At 37.1% G+C, this 25,704-nt stretch overlaps 2 protein-coding genes across 2 annotated transcripts; both read right to left on the bottom strand.

The window, feature by feature from the left end:
- Window positions 1–246: 246 nt before the first annotated feature.
- LOC107494945 (lysine-specific demethylase JMJ25) lies at window positions 247–24,442 on the bottom strand. Its single transcript, XM_021125236.2, has 15 exons — window positions 24,417–24,442; window positions 24,122–24,218; window positions 23,899–24,037; window positions 23,288–23,351; window positions 22,443–23,208; window positions 13,322–13,645; window positions 10,975–11,244; window positions 7,063–7,135; window positions 6,883–6,968; window positions 6,220–6,339; window positions 5,419–5,477; window positions 3,755–4,106; window positions 3,303–3,646; window positions 1,595–1,979; window positions 247–1,500 (listed from the first exon to the last, which is right to left on the bottom strand). The coding sequence occupies exons 1-15, from the start codon at window positions 24,440–24,442 to the stop codon at window positions 454–456; spliced, it is 4,152 nt and encodes a 1,383-aa protein (XP_020980895.2). The 3' UTR covers window positions 247–453.
- A 55-nt stretch (window positions 24,443–24,497) lies between these two features.
- On the bottom strand, window positions 24,498–25,200 carry LOC107494946 (uncharacterized). Its single transcript, XM_016115989.3, has 2 exons — window positions 24,667–25,200; window positions 24,498–24,560 (listed from the first exon to the last, which is right to left on the bottom strand). The coding sequence occupies exons 1-2, from the start codon at window positions 25,078–25,080 to the stop codon at window positions 24,498–24,500; spliced, it is 477 nt and encodes a 158-aa protein (XP_015971475.1). The 5' UTR covers window positions 25,081–25,200.
- Window positions 25,201–25,704: the final 504 nt, after the last annotated feature.

The raw sequence follows: 25,704 nt of genomic DNA, 5'->3' as shown, positions 1-25,704 counted from the left end.
AACTATATATATCGTAAAAGTATATCACAATTTATGTGGTAAATTCTCAGCTCCTTTTTCACGTGGCAAGACTTTGAGTCTATATTTTTTATATAAATAGTAATAGATTACTACGATTTATGACCATGCACCCTGATCACCTAAATAGGTTGAGGTTGATTCTACAATACATCTTCCAAAGCTTCCACGTCTTTTGTCTATTTCGAAGTCAGAAATTTATGCATTTAAGCTATCATGCACAACTAGTTATATCATAGAGTGAGGATATAAAGTATAAACTGAGTTTCATAAACACAATTTTTGACAATAACTAAACCACTCATAATCGATCACAAAATAAACCGTTACCAAGTTAACCATCGAAGTTTCAATGGCCCAACTCAAAGTCAATACACCACTAATAGCAAACAAAACATACATAGCCTTAAATCCTAACTAGAAAAGGCATTGTGTTCAGCCAGTCAAATTCTTTAGGTCCTCCAATGTAAAAGTGTTGAGCCAACCAAATGCCAACTTAGGATCATCTCGCATCAAATGCACAAAAGTTTGCCTGTTAACAATCTTTGTAAGAACTCTGCAGGCAATGAAGTACAAAGTACTTCCTTTCTCGAGACCAGGCACGCTACCAAGTAACGTCAGACAGCTATCCAAATCCAAATTACATTCAAAACCAGTGGCAGTATTATTTGCTTTTGCCTTAACTGCTTTACCAGAATGCTTCTTAGCTTTCCTCAGTCTCTTCCTTTTCTTCGGAACACTATTTGAAGGACCAGGCTCTGCATTATGTGAATGATAAGTTTCTTTATTAGCAACACCATCACCATCCCCAACACCCTCATCAGAAGCCCTTAATTCAAGGTTATCCTCATTCTCTCCAAGAGGCTCCACATTAGCAATGCCAACAACATCACCATCCCCTTCATGGGAAGCCCTTAATTCCGGATTATCCTCATTCTCTTCACTAAGTTCTACATTATGCGTATCATGAGTTTTGTCAATAGCAACATCACTGCCGGAGACACCCTCATCAAAAGCCCTTAATTCAGGATTAATCTCATTCTCTTCCCTAATGGTAACATCAGCGCTACTGACACCCTCATCGGAAGCCCTTAGTTCGGGATTATTCTCATTCTCTTTCCTAGGCTCTACATTATGCATATGATGATGAGTTTCTTCAATAGCAACATCAACAACATCACTGAAACCCTCCTCAGAGGCCCTTAATTCAGGATTATTCTCATTATATTCCCTATGCTGCACATTCTGTGTATGATGAGTTTCTTCAATAGCAACATCATCACCACTGTCCCCATCATCCTCATTGGAAGCCCTTAATTCAAGATTATCCTCATTCTCTTCACCATAAAACCCCACCCCATTTGGTGATGGATCTGCATATATAGCTACATAACTTGTACCTTTAGCATCTTCAAAGCAAGCTTCCAACTTATCTAAGTGTGGAGGACCTTGATGCTCAAACTTTAGAAATGCAGGGTTCTCCTAAAATCCAAAGGAGATCAAGAATACGTAAATAGATAATAGAAAAGTAACAACTAAAATTACTAAATTAAAAGCAATAGCATAAAAAATGTACCTTTTTTCTGGATTCCCAAAATTTGGGAGGTGCTTTGACAGTTTTTTTAATAGGATCCCATCCTAAACCAGTTTGATTTTCAACAAGCTTTGCCCATAAAGTAAAATCATTTTTTAGATTGTCCAGTTCCTTTTTCAATTGCCTATGATCATAATTTTGACCAGTTTTTCCATTAAACTTGGCAACCACATTGTTCCATCCCTCTTTGTTAAAGTCATCATGAGGCCTATTCCCAGCAGCTATTTCCTGAACACATACTTCCAAGAAAACTCCTATTGTGAAATCATCCCATTTATCATTGTCTGGAATGGGCTGATTCTCTTGAGTAGCTCTTCTATGTGTCACTTCCGGAGGGATGCTATGTTCCTCTTCCTCCAAAGGCACGCTATATTTATACAATAAAACAATACCAAAATATTGCACAATTTTTATTATAACAATCATACCTTTAATTACATAATGCATCAAACAAAAGTAATATTCTATATTTTTAAGTTTTCATCATCTACCATTGAGATCAATCTCCAAAAAGAGACAAGATTTCACCTATGTTCTACAACAGCAAGAGCAAAACATATCGGATCGGATCAAACACAAACTGTTGAACACACAAAATAAAAGTCCAGAAATAAATTAACCTAGACATAGAGCTACATATATCAGGTTAAGATTTAAGCCACTGGGTCTAGTGTTGGATACCTGGGTCAGCTGGAAAAACTTTTTCCTCAAGGAAAACGGAAAACTAACAACTAAATAGCAGAGCAAAAGGAAACAACAGCAAAAGTAACAAACAGAACTAGGCTTTGGCCCTCCACAGCACCCCACCATGAGAAAGAAAAAACTCGACACATGATGAGAATAGTTGAACCACATAGGAAGGATTTTAAACTCCTTCAAATTAAAGTGTTAATCGAGAAATCACCAGCAAATAACCAATTGTCAGCAGATACAAAAATTTATAGCATAAAATAAAATCAGAAAATGATTTACAGCTTCTTTAAAATTAACTCTCACTCTAATGCCAACTATCAAAATCATGCACAAAGAATATATATTACGGGAGCAAACAAAACACAATGAATACAAGGAAAAGCAACAACATCCGCTATCTAATTAAAAAGAGAACATAATTACATTAAATTTCTTAATATCTCTCCATCGATATGTGACGGTAAATATGTAACGTCAGGTTGATTAATAAGTAATAACCTATATATCGGGTCGGGGGAGGGAGAAGGTTGTTTCATTTTAATAAAAAGGAAATATAGTGAAGGAAGTGGAAGCATGTTATGACCCCATTAATGTTACAGTTAATATTAGTGTAACTGGAAAGGAAATAGTAGAGTATCTTTTGTCCTTTGTTAGAGTCCTGGCAGTCAGGATGTCTCTTGAATATCCTTTCTATCTTGTAAATTGTAAGTCATCAATAAATAGATTCCAATTCTAACGAAAGACATAAGTACAAGGACAGTCTGGTGCACAAGAATCCCTCGCTAATGCAGGGTTTGGGAAAGGCCGCACCCACAGGGTGATATGTACCCAACTTGAACCCATGACTTTGAAGTCACACGGAGACAACTTAATCATTGCTCCAACGCTCCCCTTCAAAGGCATATAAGTATAGCAAAGAAGAAGTGTAGACAAACAATGAATAAAGCGGAACAGAGAAAAATAAAATAAAATAGATACAGAAAAAGAAAAACATTACCTAACAGAATGTTGAAGCTTATTGACTTTACCAAATTGTTTTTTATCATTTAGCTGTATCTGCCTTTTATTTGGATTATCATTTGAAGTAGTGTGGCCCACACTATATGAAGTATGAGGTTCTTCATAAGCAACACTATCACTGTCCCTAACACCCTCACCAAAAGCCCTTAATTCATGATTATCCTCATTTTCTTTCCCACATACCCTCACCTCAGCTGATGATGGATCTGCATGTGTTTTCAAAGCTACATCACCTATAGCCTTCATATCTTTAAAACATGCTTCCAACTTATCCAAGTGTGAAGGACATTGAAACCTAAATTTCAGAAATTCTGGGTTCTCCTAAAATCGAAAAGGGAGAACAAATAAGTGAAAGGATAATAAACACATAATGCAGCAACCAAAATTATCAAATTAGTAGCACAAACTGATAATAACAATAAGACATACCTTTCTTCTAGCTACCCAGAACTCTTGAGATGCTTTTATGGTTTTTTTAACAGGATCCCATCCCACACCAATTTCAAGAAGCTTTTCCCATAAATTAAAGTCACCTTTCAAAATGTCCCATTTATCTTTCAATTGCCTGCAGTCATAGTTACGACCTGTTTTTCCATTGAACTTAGCAATCACATTAATCCATCCCTCTTCATTGAAGTCAGCGTCAGCTCTATTCCCTGAAGCTATTTCCTCAACACATACGTCCAAGAAAACTCCGGTCGTATACTCGTCCCATTTATCCTTTTCTCCGGTTGGCTGCTTTTCTTGGATATTCCTTTCAGGTTTCAGATTTTCATTCAAGCTATATTGTCCAAGTATGAGCAGCCAATTTCAAAATATTGAACAAATTTAATGATAACATCATAATTGAAGTAGATAAATATGCATCTAAAATAACAATTTTGTTTTCCTGACCATCTTCCAAGAAAGAAACAATAATCAATCAAGAAAAAGTTTGAAAAATATGTACTTATTTCTAGAGCATAAATGAAAATAAGATTAATATGTACAATTTCATTAAATAAAACCATACGCTAAAACCATGTATCCAACTTATGCGCACATAAAATATGAATAACAAATTCAGAACTACTGTATAGCTCTTCATTTGAGAGTAACGTGAGTATAGTATACATGTACAAAGTCTGATATGCAGTATGCTGATACCAAAATGGCTAAAGAGCATGGATACTATGAGCAAAAAGAAAACTCTTGGTTTCATCTGATGAATGATAAAGGAAATATACTAATATAGAGAAGGATGCAGAAGGCATATAGAGAAAGCAAAGTAGAAATGTAGTCCAATAGTAAGGAAATGACAGGGAACAACATAAGGTAAAAGTAAAGTGAATATCTCTGGTCATGGACAAGAAATTAGGGTTGTCCGCGGATCGGATCGGATATGGCCGAAAATTCGATCCAATCCGCACAATTTTCATTGGATCGAATTGGATATGATATCTGCGCTTTTTAGTGCCAGATCCGATCCGCAAATGTGCGGATCGGATCGGATATCAGATATATCCGCATAATTAAACCTTCTCTTTTTAATCATATTTCTATGTAAAAAAATTCAATAAAAATATTTCTTTTATACTTTTAAACTTATTTATTCCTAAAATATTTTCAATCAAACTCTTTCTAAATAACAAAAATAAAATAATACAATATATGAATAATAATTACTAACTAAAACATACAAACAAGTAAATATAATACCAAACATATATATTTATTTATTTTTAATTATTATTGTGCGAATTTGCGGATGTAGAGCAGATATCCGCGATCTGATTCATAAAGGGTGCAGATCGGATCGTATCCGCAATTGTTAATCTTGTATACAAGAACACATATGCTTATACACACTTACTTATAATATAGACTTTTTAGAGTTTGGTTGTGTCTTGTTCATTGCTTTTTGCTAAATACAATACACATAAACTAATACTGTCTCTACATCTCATGGCATACACAAACCAAACACAACTGTATGTAACGGATGTGCAAAGTACATAAGAGATATTCCAACAATGCTTTCAAGAGAAGAGTATACATGGACTCAGCAAATGCTAGTATCAAAATACAACTGGGAAAAGTTTGCAGCCACTAACCTTGCTCTTGACAAGTTTTCAAGGACATTGTTTATAGAAAATATTGTCATTTTCTTCACCTGTTTCCAAAGCAGTACAAATGGGAAGAAGAATTTACATAAAATCCCCAAAAGAAACTATCTGCAAGTTCAATCCTCTCTGTCTGATAATGTGTCAATGAATTATTTTAAAAATTAATCACATTGGTCAACATAAACTTTTCAAACACAAATATCTAATAAGCAGAAACTCATATGGCAGCCTGAGAAAATATAAGTCAGTTTGTAAGCAACGGACTACATTGCGACATTCCAAGATTGTCGGTAAAAAAATTAAAATGCTGAAAAATCTTGTATATTGGCATGGACCTGGGATCCCCAGCTCACTCATAAACTGCCTAACTAAATTCCTCCTCCTCAACTCATGCATAAACCTGTACTGCCTAACTAAATTCCTCCTCCTCAACTCATGCATAAACCTGTACAGGTAACATCAGATCTTTGATCTCTCTTCTAGACAACATAACAAACTTCTGCATTTTCTCCTTGACTTTGCTTACTTTCATCCAGGCCCATTCCCTCCTTTCTCCCTAATATAACATACCTGGGCTTAGGAGGGTTAGGTGGGTTTCTAACTTTTTATCATCTTCCAAGACTAATTTGATGTGATGTAACATTCAAGGAGCAATTTGAATAAAACTTGCAGTCAATGAAAGTTCAAAATATAACAAGTTGAAGAAAGAAGGCACCAAGAAATAGGAGATGGTATCACAAACTAGATAAACATATAAACATCACGATTAAATAAAGTTGTTCAGTATACCTCCAACTTGTCCTCGCTCGACCTATGATTTATCGGAAGTGTGCGGATTTCCTCTGCCAAACGAAAACACTCGCCAACACTTTCAGGAGACACAAAACTAAGCGCAACATTGATGCATGTCTGTAAAAGAACGGTGGATAAACATTTCAAACAGTACTAAAGATTAAAAGTACTCACACCAGAAAACGTGGGCTAATAGCAAAGGTTTAAGTATTTTGTATGAAATCATAAACGTCCAGCTGTTATTGTGTTTTCAAAACTACCGTATTTTAAGGCTAGCTTTGCGAAGAAAGAGCTTACTATTCTTAGTTTCAATCTAGCACAAGAAAATTTTATCACAGTAGGTTTATGTTCAAACTACCAGCAATTTAGTCTTGCCACACTGTGACATTGGCTGTACAATAATAATAATAATAATAATAATAATAATAATAATAATAATAATAATAATAATAATAATTCTATATACACCGAAGTAATCATTGATCATAATTACAATGTCTAATAAAGAACCTAATTGTTCCAAATTGATACATAAAGGAACTTTACTATAAAATCAACAAATTGAATAAATCTCAAGACAGAATCAGACTCTTCTAGGCATATCACGCATCACTATAAATACATTAAAGAGAATATACATGCCACATTTCTCCATTGTACCTTCAGATTTCTAACTTGGTATGGACATCCCGCTGGAATAAAGACAGCATCTCCTAACTTCTGAATGAAAGTCCAGGGCTCAATTCCTAATAAACGAATTATCAATGCAAGGTACAGCACAAACAATCAAAACATTCCATCCACCAAAAAAATTAGGAAAACTTAAACGAAATTGCTAACCATACTCCTCCTTTAGCTTCCTCTTATGTCCCACAGTCAGATAGATCGTTTGATCATGAATGGGGTGAATAACCTACGTTGCCAAGAGAAATGCCATTCAAACAGAAGCAAACATGCACAGTGAAATGAAGATACCTTGTTTCAGGTAAAGAAGGATGCATCAAGAAAAGAAAAGGGAAATGGATGAAAATTCCTTTTCAAACTTGTATCAATTTTACCCCTTTTTTCCCTATCATAAAAATTATATTTTCTTACTCTCTTTTTTTTATTATGATGAAAAAAAAAATCCTTAAGATGAGAAGTAATAATTATATCCTAATCAATATCAATATATAAAACAAACAAATACTTTTCCTACTGTAAATATGTTTGACTTACTTTTTCTTTTCGGTACAAATACTTAACTTCTACTGTTTTTATAATCTCTCGGTTACTGTATATTCTTAGATAAATTATAAATATAAAATTAGGCAAATTACAATTTAGCCCTTGAGATCTTTCAATACTACAGATATCCCCCTGTTGAGTTAGAATATATTTAGGATTGATATAGTATCTAGGTATATCTTGTATTGATTCAATTTGATAGTAGCATGATTATCATGATGATTAGATTGTATATTAACCTATAAATATAAATAAGCACTTCTCATTGTTTCTCACACAACATCTAAATATACAGGATATCCAAAATTCTAACATGTTTTGAAGTAGACATTTGACACCCTTAATTTATTTTGAAAGATTATAAAGAAAAAACAAAGAACTAGATAGGGACAAACTGTCTCCATTCTAGTATAAACAGTATACATTTTGAACAAAACGACGAGTAAAACAAATAATTTTTTCTCACAACCTTCAAACAAACAACAAAGACAGCAACTTATAAAAAAGGCAACCCGGTGCATAAGCATCCCGCATTAACACAGGGTTCAGGAAAGAATTGCACCCAAAGGATGTAATGTAAGTAGCCTAACCTCATAATTGCATTAATGGTTGATTCCATGACTCAAACCCGTAACCTAGAGGTTACACGGAAACAACTCACCCCCTCGAAGATAGCAACTTTATCTAGAGAGAAATTAACAAACTCCAAAAGGCAAACTGATGAAAAACTGAAAGCTTGGATCTTTCTAAAAGCTTTTTTCAGAAAAAGATCCATTTGATTAGAAGGACGAGTCTGGGCCATGATGGTTCTGGAGTTGCTGTGATAACTGGCGACATTTGAGTGGTGGTTGTTTTTGGCCCTCAACTTTGTGTGCTATCAGCTATGACAACCACTTTGGATTGCCCAAACCAGTGTGGCACCACCAACTTTCACCACCACGCAAGCTGCCACATCACCACGGCAGCAGTGAGATGAAGGGATTAGAAGGAAGTGAAGATGAACAAGTTGGAGGCCAGAAAGGGATGGGTATAGACCAAGAGAGAGTGACATAAGAGGTTTGTTGAAGGCGAGATAGAATCAACAAAAGGGGTATTATGGACCTTTTATTTGATAGGTATATCCGCTAGAAATGGAGGTAAGTCCTAACCTGCAAACTACAGCCTTTGTAAATGTAATTTGGCCCTATAGAATAACAGAAAATTACAACAAAAAGAAAATAAACAATCATACCACCAGTTTTTCCTGTATACAATATACTCTAACAGCAGTGTAATCCATACTTCTCCAAAGATAAATATGTGAAAGCATAAACTTTAAATATACATTGACACTAGAGTGAATGAGATGAGAGAAAACACTGCTTAGTCTCATCTTGGTTCTGGGCTGATATGCTTAATTCAGCCCCACTAGGACACACAAAGGAAGGATTGTTTTCTGCTTGGTAATTGGCCTACCTGAGGAGGAGAACTTTAGCTATCTCCATGTTATGATTTGGGACTCTATTGGACATTGTACATATTTGGTTATAAGTCCATGTCTACCCATCTTGATTACAAGAAAGAAATCTCCTAGTAAATGAAGTTAAATCTGTACATGTTACTTATCTCAACATATCTATAAAACTAAATAAATAAATAAATATATTCCATAAAATATATGATATGCTTCAATATGGCTGCTCCCATCAATGCGGCTTGCCAATGTCTAAAATAAATAGTGATTGATCATAAATAACTTCTTTCGGTTTTGAAAAGAACAATTCAAAACTATTATTATCAAAACCTTCATCGTTTCAAAATCCAATGGCACTCCCTCCATTCTTAATTAATTGTCCAATTCTGAAATTCCAATTTCCCCAAATAATTGTCCACTTAGCAAATTGAGTGTAACTTTATTTTTCTTTTCCAGTCATATCACTTATATATATACTCTAATCAACTTCAATAATAATGCTGTTAGAAATCAGGATAGAATCATATAATATCAAAGAATATCAAATATGATCTCTTAGGTTTCGCATTGATATTTATCATTGTTTCCGTATTAGTATTAGATTTTTACTATTGTTATGAATAGATGCTAGTATTCCTCTCATGTAAGACAGATCACATAGGAATAACATATTCTCTCTCATCTGCTGAGTTACTATTTACTCTAATTTTTCAGGTTAATCAAGGGTTTTAACATGGTATCCGAGTCATGGTATCTTCCGTAATCTCATATGCTTCCGTTGTATCAAGCTCTATGTTGAAGAAGAATTTTTGATCTCGTGTTCTCTGTTTCTGTTTCTCGATTAAGTCACCTTGTCTCTGTCTCTTTATTTGATAGTCCCGCAAATCCCTATGAGTCACTGCCGCCACAAGTTGAGAAAAGTCTCGAAATTCCTCCTCCCACTGCGGTTATGTTGTGTTATCTTCTCCACCTTCTCCACTACCATTGTCATCACTGTCTCTGCCTTAAGTTGCTGTTAGCACTGATGGCGCCTTCTTGTCACCAATCACTAACCGCACCATCAAGCTCATCATCTCCGGCAGCCCAGCCAATACCATCCGAGTTTGAGGCTTCATGCACTTCCATGCGCTGTTTTCTCCCTTGGATTCCAGTCACCACCGCAGCTTTCGCCAGTGCATGCTAGCGCGTCAGCCGTCTCTTTCCACCGCCATGCTCATCTCACCATCCTCTTTCCAGATCTGGTCGTCGGTTTCTCTTTCAACCACTTTTCATCTTTTGCATTTTCTGCATTTCTACTGTGCCCCTGGCACTACTGCACCATTCATCCGGGCTGTTTCCACTACAATAGTCCACCTAAAGCATCATCAAACTCCTTGATTTTATCTCTATCAGGTGTCATGACTACTGATTCTCCTGCTTCTAATAGTTCTTGCATGTTTGACATCTCTACTATCTATATAACCTCAAACTTGTAAACACTCCAAAAACCATATCTAAGAAGTGATACTTTTAATACATGCCCAAGAATGAACATCTAGAGCGTGATGTTTGATTTCTAGCATGAACATATATGGGATGGTCCAACTAGATCGGATTGGATAATCTACCATATTAGAATTGTGGGTTTAACTCACCCCAAAAACAAGCTCAAGAGGTGATAGGGGCCTCGTACTTATAAACACTCTAAAGACAATGGATTTTAAGAAATGCCAAAATAAAAATTAATTGAGATGAAGGGTAATTTTGTAAATTGAAATTAAATTTTTGTAACTCTGGTACATTTTAAATTTGTAATCATATTCTTATTTCAAGTGGAAAACCAAAAAAGTGGACAATTAATTAAAAACGCAAGGAATACATCATATGTAATGTATTTTTATGGAAGCAAGGATAGAATGAGATCAACAATATATAAACTGGTCAGGATGCTGACCTAGATACCAAAAATATGATGGTCATAAGAATAAAAAAGAATGCTCCCAGCAATTAAACTATTCACTATTGGCAAGGCATAATTAGTGAATCAAACTGAAATATTCTTTAAAGTAATGCATAATTATTATACTAATTACCTTATCTAAGGGACAGCAATAGTTATGCCTGAACTCCTTGAAATGCTTTTTCAGATATTCCTTTAACACAGGAATATCCTGTCTCCGGAAAACATCCCAAAGGACACCATCAGAAGCATCCCCTCCAGCTAATATATTGCTTTCTTCCTGATAAGTTACAAGGAGCTCTCTCTTGTCTTGGTCATGGTGCTTCCGTTTCAAATGCTCAATCGTTCTAAGTTGGTCAGATGTCAACCTCACTTTTCCAGCAGTATGAGTTAAAATATTAACCTAAAATGGCCAAATTAATATAAAAGAAAGGAGACACAATTTTTTTATACCTCAATACATATAAATCCTAGCACTATATATAGCAACAAATACAATGTTAACAAAGATTTGGTAAGGAAATTGATGAGATTAAATCACAAATATCAGAGGATTGAGAAAGAATAACAACTAAACAAGAGGTTTAGAACAAGTGTATTAAGGATGAGGAGGGTAAGGTTTTGGTCACAAAGGAGCATTAACGAAAGATAGAGAACTAATATCATAAATTATTCAATGAGATATGAGACTCTCGTGCTCGGATCTGCTACACACAAGGAAGGAGGACCCAAAATTTTATCACTATTGGAGAATGCAAGAGTTTGGAGTTAAGAGGCCCGAAAATGGATGAAGAATAGTGGAGCAGTGGGTCAGAATAATATATTAATTAGGAAAGATCTAGGAGAAAAAGGCATTAATTGGCTGGCCTAAGAAGATGCTAAACAAATGGAGAGAAAACAGTTTGATCCCCATCTGAAAAAACAATTTATACATAATTGTGAAAACTACAAAAAGATAAGCTCATGACTCATACCATGAAATTATGGGAGAGGGTGATAGAGCAGAAGTTGAGACAAGAGACTTGGATTTTGGAAAGTCGGCTTTTGGTTTTATGCTATGTAGATCTACCAGTGATGCAATATACTTGTTAAGAAGAAACGATGGAGAGGTACTGGAACAATAAGAAAGATTTACATGTGATTCTCATTTACTTAGAAATGGCATATGATAGGGTGTCCTGTGGAAAGTTAAGGTAGCAGATACTTTTGTGTAACTAAAGATATGCACGATAGGATTACAATATGAGAACCCAAGGTGGTGTAATAGAGAAACTTCCCATTGTTGTAGGGGTTACAGTTGGGGTAATCTCTACCCTGATACATTTTCACACTAGTCTTTGTGGTAATTATTAAGCATATCCAGGAACCCATACCATGATGCAAATGACATCAGATTTATCGGAAAATCAAAGGAAGATTTTAAATAAGAAATTAAATTTGTTGAGATAAGCTTTAGAAGTACATGGTTTACACATAAGCTACACGTGTAAATTCAACATGAGAAGAGAAAAGTTTAACATATAAAAGAAAATTGGAGAAAACACCATACACCACAAGTCAAGAGATTTATGTATCTGAATTGAATTATTTGAGACAACAGAAAAATAGAGGATGATGTAAACTATAGGATTCAATAGGCTGGTCAAAGTGAAAGACTGGTTCGAACTTCATTTGAAACAAAAAATAACCTATAATACATAAGAATAAAGTTTATCACACTGTCATTAGACCAACTTGTGTGGAACAAAGTGTTGGGTGGTAAAGGGTGAACACAAACATAAATTTAGTGTGACCTAAATGAGAATGCTTAAATGGATGAGTGGCTATACACAAATGAACAGGGTAAGGAATAAGGACATGATAGAAAAGGTAAACAGTGCACCAATTGTTGAAAAGATGGTGAAATCACGTTTAGTAGGGGGAGGGGGAACCAACAACAAATCTAGTGGAGAGGATAAATTTGATGAAAGATTGAGTAGGGGTTAGGAGCAAAGGGAGACCTAAGAAGACTCTGAATGAGGTATTCAACAAAGATCTAAGTATAAACGGGCTTACCGCAGATATGATACATGACAGGATGCAATGTCGTCATTTTCTCCAAGTAACAAATCCCAAGCAATGGGATAAGGTTTTGTGATGTTGTATACTGCGAATCCTAAGTAGATTCATCTCACAAATTATCAAATCTCCCAAGAAAACATAGGATGAAATGAGAGGTTATGGACTATGGAGTAAGGACAACACAATGAGCACAAAAATTTATGGCGAGAACTTGAAATGACAATCTGCTCATACATAACAGCACAGAGAAATGCATAGTCTTAAGGGAAGCAACAAATGTATACATTTATACATCTACAAACATTAATCCTTCATATGTGGGACTGCATTAGAAGATAAAAATGAAAAGAATTCAAAAAGTTCAAAAGAGATATCCTTCAACAAAATTACCAAATAAGAATTGAGGAAATAAAGCATACTGTATCAGAAATATCATAGTGGAGTTTAACCACAGAATCACCACGTCCAAGCTCTTGAGGAAATCCATATGCAATATATTCTTTTGGCTCCATGTGAAGTGTTGAACCAGTCCCATGTACTTTAGAAGCAAGATTAAGAACACCTCCAAAAGGATGTGTATATTCCCCAAAGGGCAATAAAGACATAAATTCTGCATAGTGACGTGGTGCACGTTCCGTGAAATCAGGAGGCCAATCATTTAATCTCAGCATCTGAGGCCAACCACACCTATCCCAACGACCAATTTCGTACCCACAAAAGAATTGATGGATATTAATATCTCCCTGCATTTAAGTAGAGAAAGTATACATCACCAGCAACAAAACAGATATGTTAAGTGAAAACTATAAAGAATTTGAAAAACAAAGCACGTATGATTTAGTTCATTCTAATCATAGAACAGAAAGTAATTAGTACAGATGGAAAATAATATTTTGTACCAGAAAATTTAAACAGGATGTACGCCTTAAGACTAAAACAAAATGGAAAACATAGTAGGAAACCAGAAGCAGAGGATGAAAGGGAAACTACAAAACATTTGGATGGTTGAAAGCAAAACAGACAGGATAACAGAAAGAAATATAAGTTGTAAATGTAAAATGTTAAGATAGGAAGCAAACCGAGGAGGGATAAAGATGACAATACTAACAGCAGTCTAAATTGATCAAATATGTTTTGTATTTGTTGACAGGGTGAGGAGAAACAACATACTGGCAACAAGCTTCTACCATGCCATCCAAAATGTGTGTTTTGTGTTGACAAATTTCCAACTTGACCAGAATCTCAATCTTACCATGACAGCAGAATGTCTAGAAACTATTTCTAACACCTTTCAAAAGGATAAACTTAGAAAATAAAGAGAATCAGAAGGGCCATCATTAATGCGAACAAGGCAATAGCCTCGGTTAGAGCAAAGCCCAGATCTGAATAACTGTTTTGCCAATGATGGATTTCTTTCCACGGAATGAATTAATGAACTGAATACGCTTCCAATACCTACAGCAGAATCCGCTGAAGCAATTGTAGCAGCTCCAGCACCCATTGATTTTGCACCTTCTAACATCTCGAATTGACCATATATCTAGTCACGCTCTTGAAGGCTGACTTACTTACTTATGGCTTTTTTTTCACTATCTCTATCTCTTGGGGGGGCCTCCATTACGATGGGCTGCTCCTGGGCCCCCCCTTTTGTAATAATAATAGGTGCCAGGGTTACCCCCTGCATCCAACTAAAGGAGAAACGATGGAGTACAATGTACTCATTTTCTCCCTTTAGTTGCTTTTGGTTCCAGAAGGGAAGGTAGAGCAGAAATATTGAATATAGAACTACTAATAATGCGAGATAGGCAATAAGGACAAAAAAAAAGAAACATTATTATTTTGGCAAAATCAGCATTTATAGTTGTTGAATATCAGATGAGAGATATAGACTTTATATAAGTTATTCTGTTTTGATATAGTTTCTGTTTTTAGATATTTGATTCTGATTGTATCTCCTAGTATTAAGGGATTTTATTTCTGTACCTATGTATATATATATTGACGCTGAGAGATGATTCTCTCAAGGAATTCATCCAAAACACAATCCTTGTCTCACTTCATTCATGTATTTCAAGTTGGTATCAGAGCGAGTTCCGACCTGGCTCTGTTTCTATTTGTTTTTCTTCTTTTCCGGCTGCAATCTTTCAGCAGTGTTCCTTTTTCCCACCAGCTGACACTATCAGCTGTGTCTCTTCGTCAGAAACTATTTTTCCGGCCAATTACCTTGTCAAACATCAGACCCACTCCGAAGCAACCCCAGAATCAGAACCGGAAAGCCAAGTTCAGCCTGTCCCCAAAATTTCACCGCCGTCAACCGCCGCGCGCACCGACACGCGCCGCCCCTTTTCCTGTGCATGGTCCTCACGCGCCTCAGCTCCAGACGCGCGTGAACGTCACACTCTGCTGCCCAGGTTTTTTTCCGGCCCTCGTTTCCCTTCTGCAGGTGTTTTCCGGCCGTTTCTGAGTATCTGCCATCATGTCTTCTGAAGTAACCCCCGACACCAACTCCAATGGTGGCAAACCGATTGTTCTAACATCTGTTGTTTCTGGAACCGCTACAATGACCTCTGAAAAATTGATGGGTGCCAAAAATTACCTTTCTTGGGCTGATTCTGTAGAACTTTGGTTCATGGGCCAAGGCTATGAAGACCACCTTACTAAATCTGTTGATGACGTTCGCACCGCTAACAAAACCACTTAGAAGAAGATTGATGCCCAGCTATGTAACCTTATGTGGCAGACCATTGATCCATCAAAGCTGACTATGTTTCGAGCTTACAAAACTTGTAAAAAGGTGTGGGACCGTGCTAAAGCTTTATATACTAATGACATTGCAAGACTTTACCATGTTGCTAAGAAGCTGTGTAGTTTACAGCTTCAAGGAACTGATATGGAATCTTATGTTGGGGCTGGGAAGCTGTCAAGGAAGAGTTTTCGACTCTCCTTCCCTATGTGTCTAATGCTAATGACCATCATGCTCAATAGGGAAAGCTGTTTTTGGTACTTACGTTACTTGGGCTGCCAGCTGAACTTGAATCTCTTTGGCAACAAATATTGGGCACCTCACCCGTTCCTTCCTTTGAGGACGTATTTGCACGACTCTTGCAATCCGGCCCCTCTCTTGAGACTCATACTTTCGACCAAACTGCATTGGCATCCCAATCTTCTTCTCAAGTGTCCTTTCAAGTGCCCACTCACGGCGGCCGTGGGGTCGTGGTAATCGTACTCACCTTAGTTGTACCTATTGCCATAGGATTGGTCATACTCAGGATAAATGTTATGCTCTCCATGGTCGTCCTACCAAGGTAGTTAATGTTGTCCAAACTAATGAGCCATCTGACGTTCACTCCGCTGCACAAGTATAGTAGACATCATGGTCAGAATAGTTTCCAGCATAACATAAGCAAAAACTGGTTCTCTCGCCCCTTGCTCGCGGAGCGGTATACCGAAAAAAGAAAAGGGTACCAATGAAGCCAACCATTAATGACTAGAGAGTTGTTAGTTCCATGGGAGCTTCCCTTTCCTATTCAGCTTTGCCGCCACTCCTTAGACCTGATAAGATCTTCCCAATCCTTTTTTTTCTAAAGCAGCCCAAATTGAGGATACCTCCCCTTCGACCATCGAAGTTCCTTCCACGGGAACCTGCGGTAGCCCCTCTCCGGGTTTGACATGTCTTCAAACACCTCTACCTCTAAAAAGGGCTCTACGGGTTAAATGCTCTCTTTTTCTTTTAAGAATGTAGATAGTTCTATCAACCTTTTCTATCTATCCTTAGAAGTTCGGCGAAATATGATATTAGCGTTGGTTTTTCCAACGAAACTAAAGCACTATTTTTTTCTTTATCATTTGAAAGGCTCAGTCCCACACTCTGACTTCAATGGTGGGAACAACCTCCGCACTCCGGCACTCCAATGAACAAAAGTTCTTCGCCTTACTTTATTTAGAATAGTGGTCGATCCCTCGGGAGTTACATTCGTAACTTAATGTTATGTTCATGTTCACGCGGTGATCTTATATCCAAGAGTACTACCCTGTACGTAGTCTATGTCTGGGGAGCATACTTGACAGGAGATGGCCACAGGCGGTAGATAGGTCCCCCACTTCGATTCCTACCCTGTTAGCATCTCCGATCCGAGATAAGGGATTACTCCGTTAGGTCTTTTCGATCTGGAGCCGGCCGGTAATGACAAGTTCGAACACCAGGAGCGTTCTGATTTGATCAAACAGATTGCTTGAAAGAAAAGCAAATTCTCCAAATTGTTGACCAAGCTACACTAGCGGAAAATCTCTTATTCTTACCAGCCGGGTGGCGCGCAATGAAGACAAATCCGCGAACTAATTTATAACATCCAATGCCCTATCCCTCAAACTCGCAAGCTTGCGTCTCCGTCTTGGCTAGAATCCTTCCACTCTTTCTCCAACAAGCCACGCAGTCTCTTTAATACGATATATGATATATCATGTCTCCTAGCTTTCATGCATAGCAGACTAAGAAGCTGAAAGGTGATATAGCTGTACCCTCAACCCAAGCACCGACATTGAGAGAAGAGTGGAACGGGACTAGGCAACTAGTACGGGGTCCAGGATACTTATCAACTCATATTGGAGCAAGGTCACGACTGCTGAGACTGCAACCACGTAAAGCAATACCGCATTCTCACCGGCAGACAGCTTCGTTCTTCTCTTCTTCCTCTTTCCATACGGTATCGATCGGCCGATCCTGTTATTATTTGCATAATTGGATTTTGTTTTACTTGGTGCGTATACTTCTAAAACAGGTAATCTCCTGGGTCCAAAGAAAGGCGGCACCCAACGGATATAATATAAATAGTCTAACATGATAATTACATCAGTAGTTGATTCCACGCTTGAACCCGTGACTATGATGAGGTCACATAAAGACAACTCAACCATTGCTCCAAGACTCCCTTTAAAAAGACTATTCTCAAATCTCATTAAAAAAAAATTGGTGATATCAAATTCAAAGATGTAAAATTTAATAGTAAAAATTGGGAATTTGGGATTTCTCAAAATAGCACTGCGGTACTGCACCCCATTCTTTGATAGTCTATATTAGAATATTTTAACAAACTATACTCTTCTATTTAACCAAGATAATAAAGTAATAAAAAATTATCAATAACTTTCCTGTAGTCGCATAATCCATCAACACATTACACAATTAGAAAAATGCAAAAAACCAATAGAATTATTGAAGAAACTTTTTAAATACCTATTAAAGTTAATTTTATAGAAAAAAATTTCAACAAAAAGGATCCATAAAAAGAATCACCTATTGGTAATTCTTTTGATCCATTGATTATCAACAAAAATATTTTCTTCTGATTGATAATTATTTGGAAAATTTTGTCACATTTTTTGTTGTTCATAAATTTAAGGTTCAATTAATATTTAGGTCTCTATTGTTTAACTCAATTTCTTTTTGAGTTACTATATTCTAAAATTTTTAATTATGTCCTACATTGCATAAGTTTTCCTAAGCAGGATTCACGTCCCTGTTTATATGAGCCCTTAGGAAAAATGAGATTAAGTGGAAAATTCCTTGCATATAGTAAGACCTTAGTAAACATCCAAAACCATGTTTGAAGAGAATACTTAAGACGACATCAATAACAACAACAAAGCATTGTCCCACTAAGTGGGGTCGACTACATGAATCAAACGATGTCATTGTGCTCTGTCATATATCATGTCTACAGAGAGACCGTTTACATATAGATCTCGTTTGACCATCTCATGGATGGTCTTCTTAGGTCTTCATCTGCCTTTCGCCCTTTGTCCATCTTTCATCTCATCCACCCTCCGAACTGGATGTTCAATCGGTCTTCTTCTCACATGTCCAAACCACTTGAGACGCGATTCAACCATCTTTTCCACAATAGGTGCTACTCCAACTCTCTCCTTTATATCTTCATTCCTTATTTTATCCAATCGCGTATGACCACTCATCCATCTCAACATCTTCATCTCTATCACACTCAGCTTATGTTCGTGCTCCCCTTTAGCCGTCCAACACTCCGTACCATACAGCATAGCCGGTCTTATAGCGGTGCGATAGAATTTACCTTTAAGTTTTAGAGGCACTTTTTTGTCGCATATAAAATCAGATGCACTCCGCCATTTTGACCAACCTGCTTGGATCCTATGATTTACATCCTGTTCAATCTCTCTATTATCCTGTATGATACACCCAAGATACTTAAAATTTTTAACTTTTCGTAGGATGTTTTCTCCAATCTTCACCTTTATATTGGGGTTTTCCCTTCTTAGACTGAACTTACATTCCATATATTCCGTCTTGCTACGGCTTATGCGCAGACCATACACTTCTAAAGCTTCTCTCTATAACTCCAACTTCTTATTTAGGTCTTCTCTTGACTCTCCCATAAGAATGATATCATCGGCAAAAAGCATGCATCATGGCACAGGCTCTTGGATGTGCTCTGTGAGTACTTCCAAGACTAATGTGAAAAGATATGGACTTAAGGATGATCCCTGGTGCAATCCTATACCAATAGGAAATTCCTCTTTTCTAAAACCTTCCATAAGACCTCCTTTGGTACCCTATCATACGCTTTTTCCAAATCAATAAACATCATATGTAGATCCCTTTTATTACTACGATACCTCTCCATCATCCTTCTTAATAGGTATATCGCTTCAGTGGTAGATCTTCCTGGCATAAATCTAAATTGGTTTTTTGTTACTTGTGTCTCTTTTCTGAACCTCCGTTCTATCACCCTTTCCCATAACTTCATAGTATGACTCATAAACTTAATCCCTCTATAGTTTTTGCAACTTTGTATATCCCCCTTATTCTTATAGATAGGTACCAAGGTGCTCTTTCTCCACTCATCAGACATCTTCTTTGACCTTAAAATCTCATTAAAAAGTTTGGTTAACCAGTTGATGCATTTTTCTCCAAGACCCTTCCAAACCTCAATTGGGATATTATCAGGTCCTACTGCCCTGCCATTTTTTATCTGTTTTAGAACCTCTTTTACTTCAAAGTCTCGAATCCTTCGATAGTAGTCAAAGTTTTGATCTTCTTCCCTTGTGCATAATCGACCAAAGCTCGGAAGAGTCTTCTGTCCCTTATTAAATAACTCGTAGAAATAGCTCTTCCACCTTTCATTAATCTTCTCTTCTTGAGCCAACACCTCTCCATCCTTATCCTTTATGCACTTAACCTGATTCAAATCTTTCGTTCTTCTTTCCCGGCTCTTTGCGATTCTATATATACATTTTTCTCCTTCTTTCGTGCCCAAAAACTAGTAGAGACCCTCATATGCTCTTGTTCTTGCTTCACTTACAGCCACTTTTGTCTCTTTCTTAGCCGCCTTATATTTTTCCCAGTTATCTGCATTACGGCATAAAGACCACTCTTTAAAATATTTCCTTTTTATCTTTATCTTTTTTTGTATACTCGCATTCCACCACCAGGACTCCTTGTCTCTTGGTCCTATTTATTTAAATTCACCAAAACTTTTTTTTGCTGTTCTTCTAATAACTTCTGTCATCTCCCTCCACATCTCTTCCGCGCTTCCATTCCCATCCCACTTTGCCTCTTCTACACGTCTTAGGAAGCTTCTTTGTTCCTCACCTTTCACCCGCCACCACCTCGTCCTTGAGTTTTTCGTATGATGTCTTTTCCTCAACTTTTGCTCAACGCGAAATCCATGACGAGCACCCTATATTGCGTTGTCAAACTCTCTCCCGGGATAATTTTACAGTTAATACAAAATTTCCGATCGACTCTCCTCAACAAAAAGTCGATTTGAGAGCTTGTCATGCCACTCTTATAGGTTATAAGATGTTCGTCTCTGTTTTTAAAACATGTATTTGCAATGAGAAGATCAAAAGTTGAGGAAAAGTCCAAAATAGTTTTACCCTCGGCATTGATCACCCTGAAACCATGGCCTCCGTAAATACTCTCATATCCAGTCACTTCTCTCCCAACATGGTCATTTAAATCTCCTCCTAAGAAAATCTTATCTCCCAAAGGTATGCTTTGAACCAAACTCTCTAGATCCTCCCAAAACCTTATCTTGTGTTGTTCGTCCGAACTCACTTGCGGTGCATAGACGCTAATCACATGGAAAGCACCTCCCTCCACCACAAGTTTGATAGAGATTATCCGATCTCCCACCTTCTTAACATCCACTACGTCATTCTTCCACTGCTTATCCACAATTATTCCAACCCCATTCCTATTCTTCACCTTTCCTGTATACCAAAGTTTGAAACCAGAAGTATCCAACTCACTAGCTTTTTCACCAACCCATTTCGTTTTTTGTAGGCACATAATGTTAATCTTCCTCCTTGTCATGGTGTCCACCACCTCCATGGACTTTCTTGTTAAACTGTCTATGTTCCATGTCACAAATCTCAACCTTATGTCGCTTCGACCTTTATCTTTTACTTTGTGAACTAGCTTATTTACCCTCGTTCGTTCACGAAGACGCGAGAACCCTTACTCATTTAACACTACATCCGGACACCGATGCAGCAGCTCTTGCTTTGACACCGTACTCGAGTCATACGGAGCGTTGCTTCCAAGCAACGACCTAGCTTTAGCGCAATAATGTCTTTGATTCATGTCCTGAAAATTCGGCTATATTTTTATGTTGGTTGCCGAAAACCTAACACAACCCTCCTCCTTTATTCGGACTTGGGACCAGCTATGTACCACAAGTGTAACATAGACGGAGTTGAGAATACTTAAGACCATCTTAAGAAATTGCACATTGGACAGGTCTAGGACTAACACTCCCTTCCCTATGCAACAAACATTGGGTACTCATGGTTCTCTACTTCTCTTGGGCTTGGCATCTACCTGAGACAAGAGCCAGCTTTTAACGGCAACCCTAGACAAGATTACAAGAAGAGACAAGCAGTGGCCATTTTAGAAAGCGGAGATGTCCCTGTAACCGAGTCTAAATATCTTTCTAGACTTTAGCTACACGGCCTTCGAATGATCCACCTAACCATCAAGGCCAATCTCAACAATAAAGGCTTAATGACAACCAACTATAGAAATCCCATGAGGTAATGAAACAAGAATACACGTCAAATCAGAATCCAAACATCTTAAGAGTCATCACTTATCACTAACCTTGATGGGCAAGTGCTTCATGAACAATTTCAGGGATGGAAATAGAGGATAAAGCAAAAAGCAAACACATAATTGGATGAAGACAAGTAAGCAAATTACGAATGGGGCGAGCAGTGTAGGAATTACATTTGTAAAAGGGTGATATTTTCCATGGGTAAGTTTGTGGATAGGGTGATATTTTCCATGGGCTATAGGTAAGTTTGTAGGTTCAATAGGACACAGTGAAGCAACCATAGAGGAAGGACTAAATGTTTCAGGGGAAGACAATGGTATCAAAGAGTTATGAGAATCAATGTAAGTGTTATGAGAAGTAAGAGCCATGAGATTTGAGAATCCATGTAAAAATAGAATTTCCAAATAAAGCCATCAGAAGTCAACACTTAGGATTGAGAAATTAAACAAACCTGTGCCCAATCTAGGCAGTCAAATGCCTTCATATCCAAATGTTGATTACCGTTGGCCTTAAACGATCGGAATGCACGCCACATGACTCGTGGTTCCCAGCTTAAACCAGATGAATGTTCAAGCACATTGCTTACAATAACAGGCTCGCCTCTACTCCAATGACATTGAAAATGTTTCAACTCTTCAGGTTTTTGACTTATAGCCCGAGGATGGTACAAAAAGTTGTCAATAGAATTTTCACGAGAAGCTGACTTCAGTGTATTATTATTGCTTCTACAATCTGTGTTTCTGCTGAGCCTCAAACATGAACACCAGCTAACAGGATTCTCAACTGCAGTGTGAAGCTTATGTGCTTCTGCTTCTTCTGCTTTGTGTACTAACTCTGAGATAAAATTTGGACCAAGTACACTTCTCAGTTCAAGAAACCTGTTGCGACACGTATTCTTTGGGCAAGGAATGCGGCCATCGCTCTTTGCATGCCACCCCGATCTTGACCATCCACGAACATCAGGCTTAGCATCAGAATGCGCTAAATTCTTCTTAGAGTCAGGCTTAGCATCCTCATGTGCTGAATTCGACTTGTCTCTACTTATATCACAACCATGCTGATAATCAATACCCCAGTTGACAAATCCAAGCTCATCTGGATCTGCACCACCTAGTAGCTCTCCATTGCGAAGCTCATAGCAACAGATAAGACAAAGGTGAAAAGAACATTTTCTACAGAATCTGTGGTAGTCAAATATTGACGTCTTGCAGTTATCACTACAAAAGAAGATAAGGTCAACCAACTAAAAGAATATGAGGATAACTGAAAAGAAAAGAGAATCAGAAAAATCCCAACCAGTGGACACGTTCATCTTGACGGTATTCTGACTTTTCAATATTTAGCTTTGGGAGTGAAAGCCCTGCAGTGCACATCCCACAACCAAACTAAATAACAGTAGATATATATACTGAATTTTGACAGTGGCATGAGATGACCTATGTTGCTAAGGTACATACAAGAAGCATTATCAAATTAATTCAGAATAATCTGAGGGAGAGAGAGAGAGCCAATCGCTTGATCCTAAAAGTAAAGAACCAAAACCAGGAATTAGAAAACACTAACTAAGCAAACCATGTAATATGAGGAAGGGAAAAATTGGAAAACATGGTTTGCAAGAGGCAAGATGTTCAAAAGCCAAAAGTTTGTCAAATCTTATAAAATACAACACTTTTTACTTTTTGTTGAAGCCCTCATCATGCAAATAGATGTGTATTGAACTATTGATGGCACTGATTCAAAACATCCTTATAGACTTATAGTCATTTAAAGAAATATGAGTACTGAAAAATGCATATACACTAGTCCAACTTAATTTGCATCAAGATCAAATTGATTTATTTCAGAGCAAAGTTTATATGTACATCACATCCGTGACCACAATAGAGACTCCTCAATCAAAATATTACCTTTCCTCTTAGCTTCTATATCCTTCTCAATCATTTGTTCTTTATCCAACTGTCTTAAATAAGGAAGAAGCCGTTTTAGCAAATACTTAGAATGCTCAAATCTCTCCTGTTCGTTCCTTGGCACATGATGCCTCATTGCCTACAGAAAACCAAATGGCCATATTGCAAATCTGGGATACAGTAACTCACGGGTAAAGCCAAATAAAAGGTGGGATATACTGACCTTAATTAATGCTGTAGATCGCAAGCATGCTCTGCAGTTGCAATTACCACGGCAAACCGGACATAACACTGCATCTTCCGGCTTTAATTCAGGATACCTATAGATGCAACAGCAAAAATATCAAGAACTGACAGCATTGATAAGTCTTCATCATCAAAAATCTAGGGGTCAATTTGGTTGCAGTTTCATCTTCAATTTTTTTTTTTTCATGATTTTATAAGAAACAAGTGAAAACAAAGAAACACTAAAATTGGAAAGACAATCCAAACACAGCTTAAACTTGCAATAACTTTACAGTTTATAGGTTACTGCTCTTGCCATTGTCACTCGAAATTATGTTCTCAAGAAGAAATCTAAAGAATAAAAAACAAAAACTCTAATATTCGAGACATTGACTTCTCTGACATTGATGGCACATTAAGCTCTCCTCTTGAATAAACTGTTGATTAAGAACAAAGTTTTGACCACAATTTCAATATACATGATCACCTAACACCAAATTTTGAACATCTAATCAAAAGAAAAAAGAAAAGGGAATAACGAACTTTAGGGCCTCGCCTAATGACTTTGGGTGTCTCCTGTTGATGCTTCCGAAGTAGGAACCTCCTGCCGTTGGCGTCGTCCTTTTGAGAATCTTTATCCAACCCAAGCTCAACATTATCACTCGGAAGTTCACTTTCCGTCGCCGTCGAATAACCATTTTCCTCCTCTTCACTCTCAGCCCTGCTTCTGCTGCTAGTTCCGATGTTACTAGAAATCTTCGCCATCTTTCGCTTTCTGTCCTGCCTCATTCCCTTGGAGTTCTGAACAAGAGAGGAATTTGTAGCTCCATCATCGTCTTTGGCGTCTTTGTCAAGGTCAACATTATTATCACTCGGAACTTCATTTTCCGGCGTCCCAAAGTTAACAACTTGTGTCGTCCGTGGCCGTCGCCCTCGCCGCTTCCTTGCCGGCAGCATTGGAGGCGGGAAAGGGAATAATGAGGAGAGATTGAGAGAAAGATAGTCAGTTGAAGAGCCCTAGGAGGCTAGGACTTGAAGCTAAGTAGTATAGTTCATTTCAGTATTTCACCCTAAAATCTTGAACAGTAAAGTATTGTTTTTGTGCTAATGTTTGGAGTAAATTTTATTTGTGTCTTTAACGTTTAAATTATCTCATTTTAGTTATCAACGCTTTATTTTGAGTTTTAAAAATATCTTCTTGAAGTTAGAATACAAATGTCTTGGACATAATCCGAAAAATAGCTTATCAAAAGTTGAAACTAATTTCTACAGAATTTACATAATTCACTTTTCTAGGGACATAATTGAATCTAAACACATATAGTGGGTATAATATTAAAATCGAACACATCCAAGTGAGACCTAATTGAGAATGAATACATACAAGTGAGAATAATTAAAAAATATAATTTGACTTGTTAGTATAATTAATAGTAGGATAATATTGAATTACTTTTATAAACGTTAGGGATACAAATAGGACGATTTAAACATTAGGAATACAAATAGGATTTACTCCAAACATTGAGAACTAAAATGATACTTTACTCAATCTTGAATGAAGGAATAATACAGTGCAAA

The sequence above is a fragment of the Arachis duranensis genome, chromosome 6, assembly GCF_000817695.3.
Source record: "Arachis duranensis cultivar V14167 chromosome 6, aradu.V14167.gnm2.J7QH, whole genome shotgun sequence".
Classification (NCBI taxonomy): domain Eukaryota; kingdom Viridiplantae; phylum Streptophyta; class Magnoliopsida; order Fabales; family Fabaceae; genus Arachis; species Arachis duranensis.
The sequence above is the reverse complement of the archived record's forward strand: the minus strand, read 5'-3'. Positions and strand labels throughout refer to the sequence as shown.